Source organism: Rana temporaria, chromosome 8 (assembly GCF_905171775.1).
Source record: "Rana temporaria chromosome 8, aRanTem1.1, whole genome shotgun sequence".
Lineage (NCBI taxonomy): Eukaryota > Metazoa > Chordata > Amphibia > Anura > Ranidae > Rana > Rana temporaria.
Genome location: NC_053496.1, coordinates 62,705,379 through 62,721,710, shown reverse-complemented (window position 1 = coordinate 62,721,710; position 16,332 = coordinate 62,705,379). Strand labels below are relative to the sequence as shown.

Genomic DNA, 16,332 nt, shown 5'->3' with positions numbered 1-16,332 from the left:
TGGCTTACAGATGACCACCACGCCAGGAGGTAGTGCAGAGGCGGGCAGCTAAAATCTTGGGATATTCACATTAAAAGCATGTCATTTTCGGACATATCAGGGACAGATCTAAAAAAAACACAGATTTTTACATACTGTCCCTGGTTTTACTGAGCCTGGCAACCCGGATGGGGCCCCCTAGTGGCATGGGGCCCTCGGGCAGTGCCCGAGTGACTCAATGGTCAGTCCGCCCCTGGGCGATATGTTACTTCCTCACCAATTGATTTAAACCCATGATTGCCATGCAATACACAGGATTGTAATACGGTAGTACGACAATTAGAGGTTTAAATCAGGTGTGAGGAGGCCTGGTGATCTTTGACTGCTCCGATGTTGTTCAGATCTCCACCTTTTTGAGGTTGCCTACCCCTGGGCTACAAGAATGGACAAATAAAAAATGGACATGCAGCATTTTTTACAGCGCAGCACACCACAATGCACTGTAGGGCATCACCATGTACTGTAGTGTGCTGCAAAGCATGTGCATCTGAGCTGCGTTGCCTAAATGTTTTGGTAACCCCTTAAAAATGAACATCAAAGCAATGCGTTACTGCAATGTGTGTTGATGCACATGCATTAACGCAAACATCTCCAATTGAGCACAGCGTAGCCAATAAGGCGAATTTCTCTTATAGATCTATGGATAGCAGTAAAAACCTAACAGGGGTTCTACTCCCCCCAATCTATCCAAAACTATAAAATCATGTTTTGGCTGCAAATACAATTGGAGAGCCTCCAGTAACAATAACATTTCTAAATCCGAGGACTGAAAGATGGGAATTACTTACAGAACTGGACAGAAAATTGTCAGGGTTTATGTTCAATCGGTTCCACCTTTTACAACTGAAATCTGAAAGAAAAAGAAAAAAAGCACACGGTTACAACACGCATGGTTTAGAGCAGGGATCCTCAAACTACGGCCCTCCAGCTGTTGTAGAACTACACATCCCATGAGGCATTGTAACACACTGACATTCACAGACATGACTAGGCATGATGGGAATTGTAGTTCCTGAACAACTGGAGGGCCGTAGTTTGAAGACTCATGGTTTAGAGCTTGTTCACAAAAGATTTTCAATACCCCATGTAACAGACTTGGATAGGAAAATGCAGATCGAGGGCCAGATTCACAAACAAGATACGACGGCATATCTCCAGATACGCCGTCGTATCTCTGAGTCTGAGCCGTCGTATCTATGCGCCTGGTTCTTAGAATCAGTTACGCATAGATTTGTATTAGATCCGACCGGCGTAAGTCTCTTACGCCGTCAAATCTTAACTGCATATTTACGCTGGCCGCTAGGGGCGTGTGCGCTGATTTACGCCTAGAAATTTCTAAATCAGCTAGATACGCGAATTCACGAACGTACGCCCGGCCGACGTAGTACAGATACGCCGTTTACGTTAGGCTTTTCCCGGCGTAAAGTTACCCCTGCTATATGAGGCGTACCAATGTTAAGTATGGCCGTGGTTCCCGCGACGAAATTTGAAAATTTTACGTCGTTTGCGTAAGTCGTTCGTGAATGGGGCTGGACGTAATTTACGTTCACGTCGAAACCAATACGTCCTTGCGGCGTACTTTGGAGCAATGCACACTGGGATATTCCACGGACGGCGCATGCGCTGTTCGTTAAAAACGTCAATCACGTCGGGTCATGGTTATTTTACATAACACATGCCCACCTCTTCACAATTTGAATTAGGCGGGCTTAAGCCGGCCTATTTACGCTACGCCGCCGCAACTTACGGAACAAGTGCTTTGAGAATACTGCACTTGCCCGTCTAAGTTGCGGAGGCGTACCGTAAATAGGATACGTTACGCCCGTTTAAAGATATGCCGCTGTACGTGAATCTGGGCCCAAGTCTCCAAATACTACATTGAATAATTGATTTTCATATTGCACTCAAACACATTGCTCTGAGGAGATTGGATCCATGTACAGATGTGTAAAATACCAGAACCTTGTCTACAGTCTGCCTTTCCCACTCCTCTCCATAGACCTCAACACAAATGTTTGGCCTGCATGTTGTACTGATGGAGGTAGAAGCGCCAGGTAGTCCAATCACTCTGGCATGTCTGATTTCCTTAAAGGGGAGTTCCACCCACAATTTCACTTTTTAAATATAAATACCCCTGTAATACACAAGCTTAATGTAGTCTAGTAAAGTTAGTCTGTAAACTAAGGTCCGTTTTGTTAGGTTGTTAGAGCATTTAGTTAGTTTATAATCTAGAAATAGACCGTGGCCATCTTAAGTGTGGGCATCATGAAGCCAGACTGTATGACTTCCTGGATTTCAGCCTTGCAGATCTCGCACATGCTCAGTGCTGCACAAGCGATGTAATAGGTTTCAGTCAGGTTTCCATAGCAACAGGAGTGTCAGAGGAAGTTGCCGCCCCTTCTCTATGCAAATAGGCTATTTGCAAGGACTACTGGGATACATGATGCCTATCCCAGAAAACCTTGCGAATAGCCTAGGCTAATAAGGAGGAGGAAGTAATGAAGGACTACAAAATAAAGGTATTTACAAGCAACAAAAATAAAAATTGTCCATTCTGAACACTATGAGATTAGGGCATGCAGCACAGACAAACATAAAAAAATGGGTGGAACTCCACTTTAAGTCAATGGCCAGCCAAGTCCCCATTGGCTGTAGTCCTTGTGATATTAGCATGTCCTTTGTTCAGTGTTTTGAGACCCCAAATTCTAACCAACACATACAGCAGTTCACAAACAACCCCTGTATCTGCATGGCCAAGCTGCTATAAGGATTTTCACCAGCAAAAGACAATTAAAGAGCTTTGTAACTGCAACTCCTGGTCCCAGGGGCGACGAACAAGCATGGTGTTTTCATTTTGTGAGAGTTGTCACCCTAGGACAAGTAGTGTTACTGGCAGCATAATCAAGTGAAAATCAAGGAAAACAGTTTGAAAATATATAATTAATGCAGACATATATAAAGGTCTTGCAAGATGAAATATATTAAATATTTGTTATTGGATTTAGATACAATTTAAGTACTGCATAAAAGCTGAATTTCCCTAAGAATCTACTGGTGACTCACTAACCTTCGGGTTCACACTATGTTCAGCTTCCAAATATTTGCACAATTTCAGCAAAGACTTGGAAAGGATCTCTTCTCTTTCTATGGGCATAGTCCAGGACATCATGCACAGCCAAAGAATTAATAAACTGTAGAGCATATAAGGCTAAGTGCTACAGAAGTTCGCTCTCGAAATATCACTATACATGTCTTTGCTTATACCCAAATAAAAGGAAACGGATCTGCCATACCAAACACCTATGCCAATACCACTCCTGTTGCCCCTCAAATACCCATATCATTGTATTCCTATTTTGGAGAGACGGTCCATTTTTAGATTCTTTATGCATTCTAAAATGTTGTTTTTTTGTTGTTTTTTTAGATACGATTGGGGAAAAAAAGGGTCTGATGTCACAATTATAAGATATATTATTTGATAAATTAAAAAAAAGATCAGCCTGGTCGGGTGATATAGGGCTAATTTCAGATGAACAGTGGGCACAGGCATTAATCGGCAATACCTCAGTCCTCTATCTCCAACACAAAATTCAACACAATTATTTATCCTCCACCGGGTACACTATACAGCAGAGAAATTATTCAAATGGAAGTGTAGAGATACAGACCAATGTCCAAGATGTAAAGGGAGCAGTGGCGGTTCGTCTATAGAGGTCGCTGGAGCGCCGCCCCCTCTGGCTCTCACCGCCACTGAGTCTAATAACATAGATTCATGCATTGCACGAATCTATGTTATTATCGCCGCTGCCGTTGTTCTATTCAGATGGTCGGCGCTCGGAAGCTTATACAAGGAACGCACTAGGGATACGCTCCTTGGATAAGACTGACAGGCGTCTCAGCCAATCAGGTTGGCCAATTCTGGGTACCGGTAACCTGATTGTCTGAGACGCCTGTCAGTCATTGAGGGTGGTAGAAAACATCGAGGGACGTGGATGGCTGACTCCAGTAAAGGTAAGTGCCGGGCGGGGGGGGGGGGAGATGCACTTTACAGGGCACAGCGGCGACGAAGGGCACTTCTAGGAATGTATGGATGAAGCTACATTAACATGTTCCACAACAAAGTAGCTAAGGACGTTCTAAATCCACCATAACTATAATAATTACGAAATGCCTGATAGTATCAGGCTGATACAGGGGGTGACAACTCTAAAGCCCCATATACACTATCAGTTTTCCTGCTGGTTTTATCTTCAGGTTTACCAAAACCATGTAGTACAAGGACCTGCCTGATTGCATTCAAATTGAAACGCTTAAGGTTTGACCTCATATTAGATGGTTTTGGTAAACCTGAAGAGAAAACCATCAGGAAAACTGATAGTGTGTTTGGGGCTTTACACATCAAATGTGGCATTCTCTTCCTCATCAGACTGCTATTCTTGAATAAATATTAGAAGATATGGTTTTATTGATGGCACAGTGGCTGCGTTTGATGGCATGGCACAGTGGTGACAATTGATGGCACAGTGACTGCGTTTGATGGCATGGCACAGTGGTGACCATTAATGGCACAGTGGCTGCGTTTAATGGCATGGCACAGTGGTGACAATTGATGGCACAGTGGCTGCATTTGATGGGCACAGTGAGGCTGCAATTTTTTTTTTCATTTGCGCCCCCCCCAAAAATTTTGAGCACCAGCCGCCACTGAAAGGGAGAGTAGCTAATTCAATACACATATTATGGAGATGCCCTAAACTCCATTGCTATTGGTTTGGGGTGGTATCAATTGTGTACTTGAAAAAAGAAATGTTCCTGGACTGCCGCACTCTGATATTATTGATACAAAATGAACAAACGATAAAATCCAAAAATTCATGCAACACTGCAATCAATGGTAGAAAGTGGACATAGAGGACAAAAAAGCTAACATGTTTCACATCATGGATAGATGCTTAGTCATAGCATAACCTATGACTAAGCATCTATCCATGATGTGAAACATGTTAGCTTTTTTGTCCCCTATGTCCACTTTCTACCATTGATTGCAGTGCTGCATGAATTTTTGGATGTTATACAGCTTTGGATTTTATCCTTTGATCATTTTGTTTCAATAAATCGCCTATCAGAGTGCGGCAGTCCAGGAACATTTCTTTTTTCCACGGATCAGCGCAGAGTCTGCATCTGTCAGTACTACAGGGCGGGAGCACAGCATAGGTCGCAGGGCTTGAAGCGGTACTCTTTTCAATTGTCTACTTGAGATAGGGTTGCTTATTGAGCCAGGGGGATGTCTTCTGGGTATACTGGATGAATCAAGAATCCCAGTGAAATATATTGTTTCAATAAATAGAAGTCTATTCCAGGCTCGTAAGCTCATTGCACAAAAGTGGTTATCACCACATCCACCTACTGTAGCAGGATGGAAAACACAAGTAAGGGAAACTTTAATTAAGGAAAAGTATACTTTCCTACATAGAGGCTGTTTAGGGAAATATGAAAAAATATGGAGAAGGTGGTTTGAAATTTTGGAGGTATGACGAGAAAGGAGAGGTTGGATGAGGGAGCGATGGGGGTAGGGGGCGTGAGAGCATGGGGACCGAGGGTGTTGGGGTTGTGTTTTTTTTTTCTCTGTCTTCCCTCTCAATACGGGCTGAGTTGCATGTTTTTGTTGTTTTTTTTTAAATAATGTTGAAAGTTCTTTAAAAGTAAATCAAGCTATCTTGTGCCAGCAGACCTGGGTCGCTGTTCTTACAAAGCACTGGTCCAGATATCCAGTGGTTCAACATCAATCAATGAGGCTCAAAAACCCAGAACAAGCATGCCATACTTGTGTCAGAATTTCCCCTCTCTAGCACTGAAACCCTGGCATCGGCATGACAGCCAGGAAAACGGGTTCAGCTGTGGCAGCCTACATACTTTTCACATGGCAGACTCACTTTAAAGGGTTAGTTCACCTTTACTATTATGCGGGTAAGGATTGTTTGCATAGTTGTTAGAAAAAAAAAAATTTGGGGACACATTTTTTTCTGTGTGGTGAAAAAGCCTCTGCAGGTGGGACCACTACAATTAGGGGCGGGGCATCCATACAATACACAAAAACACAAAAAATAAGTCATAATGCAGCAAGCAAAAAGTGGTTAAACAGAGTCTGACTTGACTTGCATAGATCAGAATGTGCTAAATAGGGAATGTACTGTGCAAAAGAACCTTTGTGTTACCCCAGCACTGCGGCTACATTTTACATTACAAAGTCTACTAGGCTGCTGACCGTGAAATTGCTTATTTTTCCTGATTCTGCCCAGGACAAAGTCTGCCCGAGACATCAGTCAGTTTTCCGTGAATGTCCCGGGCAACTAGGGACTGTTGGCAACAATGCGTTTGTAGATAAAAACACACAGTGCAGCTCCGACTGAAGCTGAATAATACCCTTGCTATAGGTGTAGGCCATTTACGTACCTTTCCAAAGCCTGAATGGAATACTCGCAGGACGTTGCTAAGTGAGGCCAAGTCGTTACTTTTCACCTTTTCCATCACAGGAGAGAGCTCTTTCTCCGATTCAAACCTCCTAACATGCTCTTTCTCCCCTGATGCAGCAGCTCTGAGCTCAGCCGTTAGAAGCTCACTCCTGTAATGGAGGAGGTGAGCATTAACGGATAGGCCTCACTTATCAACGTCCTGGGAGTATTCCAGTCTAAATTCAGAAGGTACGTAAATGGCCTACACCAGGGATATGCAATTAGCGGACCTCCAGCTGTTGCAAAACTACAAGTCCCATCATGCCTCTGCCTCTGGGTGTCATGCTTGTGGCTGTCAGAGTCTTGCTATGCCTCATGGGAATTGTAGTTCTGCAACAGCTGGAGGTCCGCTAATTGCATATCCCTGGCCTACACCTATAGCAAGGGCAATATTCAACTTTGTTTTTTTTTAAAGAGATAAAGTTTGCACTATTCAACTTTAGTCACAGCTGTACACTTCGCTAATATCTACAGGTGACCCTTATCTGCATTGCCAGTTTTGTGGCAATGGTGAACTAGCCATTAAACAACTGTTGAGCCAAGATATCCTCAATTAAAGCGGGGGTTCACCCAAAAAAAAAAAAATGTTAACATTACATTCAGCTGAGTTGTCAGAATGACAATCGGCTGTTTGTTTTTATTTTATCCCCGTACATACCGTATTTTCACCGCGGCTTCCGGGTATGTCTTCTGCGCGACTGGGCGTTCCTAATTGATTGACAGGCTTCTGACCGTCGCATACAGCGCGTCACGAGTTGCTGAAAGAAGCTGGACTGCGAGTCGGCTCTATACGGCGCCTGCGCACCGACGTTCGGCTTCTTTCGGCAACTCGTGACGCACAGTATGCGATGGTCGGAAGCCTGTCAATCAATTAGGAACGCCCAGTCCCGCAGAAGACATACCCGGAAGCGGCGGTGAAAATACGATATGTACGGGGATAAAATTTAAAAAAAACAGCCGATTGTCATTCTGACAACTCGGCTGAATGTAATGTTAAAAAAAAATTTTTTGGGGTGAACCCCCGCTTTAAAGAGAGAGTGGATTGTTTCCAATGGGCCAGCTGACTCAAGCTTAGAAAAGTAAAGCACAGTCTGAGCATGCTCACACTAGTGCAATCGAGCAATACTTGTTACCCCAATTCATGTAAAACACTGTGCATTGTGATGCTTGATGCTGGACTCTAGGCACAAAAACATTACATTTAAATATATTCCTCAATAGCCGCAAAGCATGTAAATCTACTTTGTGAGCACCAAATGCCTTTGCAAACTCAGTTATCAAATTGTAAAAGTAAATGTAGAAGTGACAATCACTGTGCTGTACATAACATGTGCAGAGAGCAGAGCTGTGGGAGGGACCCTGCAGGCTCCACCCACTACAGGCTGCCTGTAGAAAACGAAAGAAGGAGGCGGAGACCAGACCAGTCACCCTGCATAAGGAGAGAAAGCAGAGACTGGTCTTCATTACAGGAAGCTTTACACAAAGCTTCACACAGGATTACTGCACCGATCTGAAAGAAATACACAAATCACACCAAGACAAATAAGAATACACATTCCTCTTGTATTTAGACAATATTTGCTTATCCCGGAGTTCTGGTTTAAGAAAACTTACACTGCAAGGCATGGTGTGAAACATACTAGAGGGTCTTTATTAGAGACCAGAGGGTCTTTGTTAGTTCATAGTTCACACCCTAAAGCCTCATACACACGATCGGACTTTCATCGGACAAATCAATGGATTTTTGTCCGAAGGGCGTTGTCTGTGAACTTGTTCTGCATACAGATGGCAGAAATTTTTCAGCCAACATACACCAAACGACATGGTTTTTCAGCTCTTTACTGCCACCCTTTGGGCAACTTCTGCTATTGTTATCTGATGTTTAGCATTGGTTTGGAGCATGCCTGTTTGTACTTTGGATTTTAGCCCGACGGATTTGCGTACACACGATCAGATAATCCGACGGAACACATTTGTTTTCGGACAATTTGAGAGTATGCACAGACAACATTTGTTGTCGGAAATTGCAACAATTGTCCGATGGAGCATACAGACGGTCGGATTATCCGACAAAACACATCCATCTGACAATTGTTGTCGGAATACCCGATCATGTGTACGGGCCTTAAGACACATTTTCTGTGTTATTTGCATACCATTTTGCACAGTGTCTAATGCGCTGCGCAAACTGTTGGCGCTATATAGATCCTGTTTAATAATAATAATAATAATAATGCTCATATCCCCTACGTGGGAACTTTGCATTTGTCCTCTTTGAATTTCAATAAAAAACATTGTATCAAAATAGATTGAAGGGTTTACATATACACCTAAAAACTGAATGTGCAGCGAAATGGAAACGGATACTACAGACTTTCATCTTAAAACACATACACCAAACTATTTATAGCTAGAGATGCTCGAATCATCAAACCTAATACAACCGCATCAGAATTCAAATGCTTTTGCAGCTGTGGCTGACTGGTTATTAAGGAAAGAAGCGCCACCTAGTGGTTCTATGTGGAATCATCCTTTCATTGTGAGTTTTTTTGAGCAAAAATAAAAATAACATTTGAAAGTCAATTATGTTCTCTGAAATAACAAGTGTGTTTAATTTTGTTTCAAAGACAAGCAGAGTATAAGTGAGCATAAAAACCTGACATGGGTAAAAAACCATGGGCCTACTCTTCATTCATTTAGATGTAGGCTCCTCTGGTTACTGTTCTCGTTAGTACAATGTGTAGTTACAGTGCCTTAAAAAAAGTATTCATACCCCTTGAAATTTGCCACATTTTGTCACGTTGCAACCAAAAACAAATGTATTTTATTGGAATTTTATGTGATAGAGAAACACAAAGTGGCAAATAATTGTGAAGTGGAGAGAAAATGATAAATAGTTTTCAAAATGTTTTACAAATAAATATGTGAAAAGTGTGGCATACATTTGTGGAGTGCACGGCTAATAGTTGTCCTTTAGACAGATTCTACCACCTGAGCTGTGGATCTCTGGAGCTCCCCCAGAGTTACCATGGGCCTCTGGAGCTCCTCTAGAGTTACCATGGGCCTCTGGAGCTCCTCTAGAGTTACCATGGGCCTCTGGAGCTCCTCTAGAGTTACCATGGGCCTCTGGAGCTCCTCTAGAGTTACCATGGGCCTCTGGAGCTCCTCTAGAGTTACCTTGGGCCTCTGGAGCTCCTCTAGAGTTACCTTGGGCCTCTGGAGCTCCTCTAGAGTTACCTTGGGCCTCTGGAGCTCCTCTAGAGTTACCATGGGCCTCTGGAGCTCCTCTAGAGTTACCATGGGCCTCTGGAGCTCCTCTAGAGTTACCATGGGCCTCTGGAGCTCCTCTAGAGTTACCATGGGCCTCTGGAGCTCCTCTAGAGTTACCATGGGCCTCTGGAGCTCCTCTAGAGTTACCATGGGCCTCTGGAGCTCCTCTAGAGTTACCTTGGGCCTCTGGAGCTCCTCTAGAGTTACCTTGGGCCTCTGGAGCTCCTCTAGAGTTACCTTGGGCCTCTGGAGCTCCTCTAGAGTTACCATGGGCCTCTGGAGCTCCTCTAGAGTTACCATGGGCCTCTGGAGCTCCTCTAGAGTTACCATGGGCCTCTGGAGCTCCTCTAGAGTTACCATGGGCCTCTTGGCTGCTTCTCCGATTAATGCTCTCCTTGCCCGGCCTGTCAGTTTAGGTGGATGGCCATGTCTTGGTAGGTTTGCAGTTGTCGTACTCTTTCCATTTTATAGATGTTCCAATGATAGATTGAACAGTGCTCCGTGAGATGTTCAAAGTTTGATATTTTTTTACAACCTAACCCTGCATTAAACGTCTCCACAAATGTATCCCTGACCTGTCTGGTATGTTCCTTGGCCTTCACGATGCGGTCTGTTTGCTAAGGTTCCCTAACAAACCTCTAAAGGCAGGGGTCTCAAACTGGTGGCCCTCTAGCTGTTGCAGAACTACAATTCCCATGAGGCATTGCAAGGCTGACAGTTACAAGCATGACTCGCATAGGCAGAGGCATGATGGGACTTGTAGTTCCGCAAAAGCTGGAGGGCCACCAGTTTGAGCCCCTGCTCTAAGGGCTTCACAGAACAGCTGTTTTTATACTGAGTATAAATTACACACAGGTGGACTCATTTACTAATTCGGTGACTTCTTAAGGCAATTGGTTTCACTAGATTTTAGTTAGGGGAGGCGGATTAAATTGGGCTGAATACAAATGCACGCCACACTTTTCACATATTTGTAAGAAAAAAAATTGAAAACCATTTATCATTTCTGCTGCTTTGTAACAAGATGGCAAGGGACTGGATAGGGACTTCGAACTTCTTTAACCACTTGTGGAACCCTTCACGCCGATATACGTCAGCAGAAAGGCATGGCTGGGCACAGGCACGTCGCCTTTAAGAGCCCAGCCGTGGGTCACGCTCGTGACCTAGTCCTGAGCTTCGTGACCGCGCCCGCAGGACCCGCGGACCCGAACCCGCTGGTGTCCCGCGATCGGGTCACAGGAGCTGAAGAACGGGGAAAGGTGAGTGTAAACAAACCTTCCCCATGGCTTGTCACTGAACGTATGTTCCCTGTCAAAGGGAACAATGATCAGTGACATCACACGTCCAGCCACGCCCCCTACAGTAAAAATAAAATAAAAAAAACACAACAGGACACACCTAACCCCTTAGCGCTCGACAAAATCCAGGCGCAATTGCGACAAGAAATTGTGACCTGGCGCCCAGGGAAGCTTAGGCTTGCAGAAGGCCGCAAAACCACGGCCTCAATTACCGGCAGGCACGGGCCGGCCGCAATCGCGCAGTGCGATCGCCGGTAATTGAGACCGTGGCTTTGCAGCCGTCACAGAGGGAAGCTTAGGCCTGCAGAAGGCCGTGGCTTTGCAGCCTTCTGCAGGCCTAAGCTTCCTTCTGTGATCTGGCGCCATCTTGTGGTGGCCGTTGACATTACAAGTAGCAAAACAGCAGTTCTAATGTGTTTAGGCCGATACGTATTCTTCTACCTATTTTTGGTAAAAAAAAAAAAAAAAAACGCAATAAGCGTTTAACGATTGGTTTGCGCAAAATTTATAGCGTTTACAAAATAAATACTAATGGCGGTGATCAGTGATTTTTTTTGTGACTGCGACATTATGGTGGACACATCGGACACTTTTGACACATTTTTGGGACCATTGTCATTTTCACAGCAAAAAGTGCTATAAAAATGCATTGATTCTTGTGAAAATGATAATTGCAGTTTAGGAGTTAACCACTAAGGAGCGTTGAAGTGGTTAAGTGTGACCTCATATGTGTTTCTAACTGTAGGGGAGCGGGGCTGGACTTGTGACGTCACTAATCGTCTTTCCCTATATCAGGGAACAGACGATCAGTGACACTGCCACTGTGAAGAATGGAGAAGGTGTGTTTACACACGCCTCTCCCAGTTCTTCAGCTCCTGTGACCGATCGCGGGACACGGGCGGCGATCGGGTCCCGCTGCCACGGAGCTTCGGACAGGGTCGCGGACCGGCAGCGCGCGACCCACGGCTGGGCACTTAAAGGGATGGTACCCTTACGTGATTGTGCCCAGCCGTGCCATTCTGCCGACGTTTATCGGCGCTAAGCCGTCCTTAAGTGGTTAAGGCTTATCTGTAGGTGCTGGAAATATCTCCTAAACCTACACGGATTAGCAGATACTTACAATAGAGACGTGCGCCAATGTATACGGCGGCTCTTCCCCGCAAGAGCTAACCCCCTCTGGGAAGCTCTATCCCGAGGGGGCTAGCTTGCGGGTGCGCTCCTGTGCCATACAATCGGCGTCCATAGCCGACCGATTGTATGACTCACCCCCGCCCCCTGGTGGGCGCATCATTGGATTTGATTGACAGCAGCAGGAGCCAATGGCTTTGCTGCCATCAATCTATCCAATGAAGAGTCAGTCAGGCATGGGGAGAATGATGTGGGATCGCACCCTTGGAAATTCGGGGCTCAGGTAAGTAAAACGGGGACTGGGGGGGCGGTGACTGCAAGGTGTTTTTTCACCTTAATGCCTAGGATGCATTAAGGTGAAAAAAAAACAAAGTTTTACAACCCCTTTAAAGCGTGAATATTAGCACAGTGCTTGTTCTGTGCAATTTGGTCCCTTCTATCACCTAAAAAAAAATCTGGCTGATCCTGCCTGGCTATACCCTCCCCCCTGTAAACTGACCATGATTTATCATGGCTGCTGAGCACTGACACGGTGGTCAGTTATGTGCCTCTGTCATCCGCAGCCCTTCTATGTCGCCCCCCCCCCCCCCCCCTGCCTGTCTGCTCTGTGTCAGTGCCTGCCCCCTCTACTCCTACTGCTATTATAACCACAAATAAAAATCCCCTCCTCTCTATAACATAACATTAAGTGTCCCTGTGCCTGTTTTTCTCCTCCCTAGCCAACGTCATGTCAGCGCTGGAAGATGCTCTGATATAGGTACAGATCGGCAGCTTTTTTTTATATAACACAGACACAGGGGTGTCTGATAAGTAGATCCATCTACATATATTTCCCCCCCATGGCCACCGTGCAGGAACTTTGTCTGGTTGCCCCTGTTGCCCTCACTTGGCGGGAACTTTTTAGGTAAGCGACTGAGCCCTTGCTCCCCAATCTACACATTGTTGTTCCTCTTAAATTAACCATAGACTAATTGTCTAATTATTTTTAGATATGCTCCTGATGAAACGGCACACGCCACAAAACTAGTTGAGATTGTTGTGATCTTCAACCCACTGTGTTGTTTACCCTTCCGGGGATCCTTATATTGGCGTTGTACATGGTTATAACAATTTTAATTCTGTATTTTCCTATTGTGTCCCATTTTGTTGTATTCAATAAAACTTCCTTTTGTTTTATACCTGCATTTTTATAATTGATGGTATCCATTTATTAGTACTGCAATAGTCCGATTGGCCTTTTGGTTCTCTGGTTTGGGGACCTTACACCCAATCTTTCTATATTCAAATTTCCAAGATGATGGTGCTACTCATCACAGTGTCTATGTATTTTACTCTAGAGGCTCTTATTCACAGACACAGGGGCACATCATGTTATGTTGTTACAGAGGGGATGGGAGGTTTTTATTGTGTTGACCTAACCACTTTAAAAATGCTTTAGGTCATTTAAGTTCAAATGTAATTTTCATTTTTAAGGCAAGCTGATCCTGCCACACAATTCCTTGGCTGGGTACTTCCTGTTATAAGGTGACAACCCTCTGTCCTCGACTCCCAATTGTGCTCCTGTGTTGTCACACTGTCACATGCTCTCCAAATGGAGAACACTTCTCCTGAGCTGTACAAAAGCAAACAAGAATGAAAAGAAAAATGCATACAGTGGGGATCGAAAGTTTGGGCACCCCAGGTAAAAATTTGTAAAAATGTGCATAACGAAGCCAAGGAAAAATGGAAAAATCTCCAAAAGGCATCAAATTACAGATTAGACATTCTTATAATATGTAAAAAAAAAAAGATAGATTTTATTTCCATCATTTACACTTTCAAAATTACAGAAAACAAAAAAATGGTGGCTGCAAAAGTTTGGGCACCCTGCAGAATTTATAGCATGCACTGCCCCCTTTGCAAAGCTGAGACCTGCCAGTGTCATGGATTGTTCTCAATCATCGTCTGGGAAGACCAGGTGATGTCAATCTCAAAGGTTTTAAATGCCCAGACTCATCTGACCTTGCCCCAACAATCAGCACCATGGGTTCTTCTAAGCAGTTGTCTAGAAAACTAAAACTGAAAATAGTTAACGCTCACAAAGCTGGAGAAGGCTATAAGAAGATAGCAAAGCGTTTTCAGATGTCAATATCCTCTGTTCAGAATGTAATTAAGAAATGGCAGTCATCAGGAACAGTGGAAGTTAAAGCAAGATCTGGAAGACCAAGAAAAATATCAGACAGAACAGCTTGCAGGATTGTGAGAAAAGCAATTCAAAACCCACGTTTGACTGCACGATCCCTCCAGAAAGATCTGGCAGACACTGGAGTTGTGGTACACTATTCCACTATAAAGAGATACTTGTACAAATATGGTCTTCATGGAAGAGTCATCAGAAGAAAACCTCTTCTACGTCCTCACCACAAAAATCAGCGTTTGAACTTTGAAAATGAACATATAGACAAGCCTGATGCATTTTGGAAACAAGATCTGTGGACCGATGAGGTTAAAATATAACTTTTTGGCCGGAATGAGAAAAGGTACGTTTGGAGAAGAAAGGGCACAGAATTTAAATGAAAAGAACCTCTGTCCAACTGTTAAGCATGGGGGTGGAACAATCATGCGTTGGGGTTGTATTGCAGCCGGGGTTGTATTGCAGCCAGTGGCATAGGGAACATTTCATGAGTAGAAGGAAAAATGGATTCAATAAAATTTCAGCAAATTTTGGATGGTAACTTGATGCCATCTGTGAAAAAGCTGAAGTTAGAGAGATGGCTTCTACAAATGGATAATGATCCTAAACACACCTCAAAATCCACAGGGGATTACATCAACAGGCGTAAACTGAAGGTTTTGCCATGGCCTTGGCCTTCACAATCTCCTGACCTCAACATAATTGAAAATCTATGGATAGACCTGAAAAGAGCAGTGCGTGACAGACAGCCAAGAAAAAGAATGGGCAAAGATACTTCAAACAAGAATTGAAAGACTCTTGGCTGGCTACAAAAAGCGTTTACAAGCTGTGATACTTGCCAAAGGGGGCAGTACAAGATATTAGCTCTGCAGGGTGCCCAAACTTTTGCAGACATTTTTTTTCTGTAATTTTGAAAGTGTAAATGATGGAAATAAAATCGAACTTTTTTTGACATATTATAAGAATGTCTAATCTGTAATTTGATGCCTTATGGAGATTTTTCCATCTTTTCCTTGGCTTCGTTATGCACATTAATACAAATTTTTACCTGGGGTTCCCAAACTTTCGATCCCCACTGTACAACCTTTGGTAAGTTTACTAGTCATTTCATTTGTGAGTAATTCATTTAGCAGTGAGCTGTGTAATTAAAATGGTTGCATGTGATTCTCATTTCCCTCTTTTAGACAGCCATTTGAGTAAGAAACCTGGGATTCCGATATGAGATGGAATGGTGTGATTGTAACATAGTATCCTATACTTGTATCATCGTCCATGACCATATCTGATGGTCCAGGGAAAACAGACATGAGCTCAATCTCCTACATGCATCCACGTTTGGACATAGACGAATGTCTCTTAATACAGCAGATAATGTATCTTCCATTACGGGATACAGGCCAGATGGTTCCTGTTACTAGACACCAACTAAATGAATGCATAACTTAATTGTACCCCGAGCTCAGAAGTCATCTGTTCACCATAATGCATAAGAATCTGACAGCTCTATACGGCTCAACTGGCGGGAACAGGATCCTTACCTTAAAACAGGCCTCACATTTCTGCTAGACTTACAGGCCTGAGACAGCCACCGAGGTAAGAATCACCAAGAAAAAAAAAAACACATCTGTTATTAATAACTCATTGTAATTGTTTGCAGAGCGGCGGCCTTCATTTATTCCATGGAACTATATACAAGCTCAGGAAATAAAAATAATTCAATGAGAAAATAAACGAGAGACCAAACATCTCTTGGTCTGGAGGATAGATCTGGGAACAGTTAGAAGTTCATTAACGTCTTCATCTATAATACAACACAGGGTAGACCACTACCCATCCTGTGTACCAAAAAATAAAAAAATCTAATTACACTTCCTATTTTTTTTTTTTTTCAAATATTTAAACATAAGGAAGTTCC

At 43.6% G+C, this 16,332-nt stretch overlaps 1 protein-coding gene across 2 annotated transcripts in view; it reads right to left on the bottom strand.

Moving 5' to 3' along the window:
- Positions 1 to 16,332, bottom strand: part of LZTS2 (leucine zipper tumor suppressor 2) — a 237,343-nt gene that overhangs the window by 124,865 nt on the left and 96,146 nt on the right. For both annotated transcript variants that reach the window (XM_040361905.1, XM_040361904.1), the window contains exon 2: positions 828 to 889. Coding sequence is in view for 1 of the 2 variants with exons in the window: in XM_040361904.1 (XP_040217838.1) it covers positions 828 to 889 (62 nt within the window). In the remaining variant the exon portion in view is untranslated. The remainder of the gene's footprint in view (positions 1 to 827; positions 890 to 16,332) is intronic.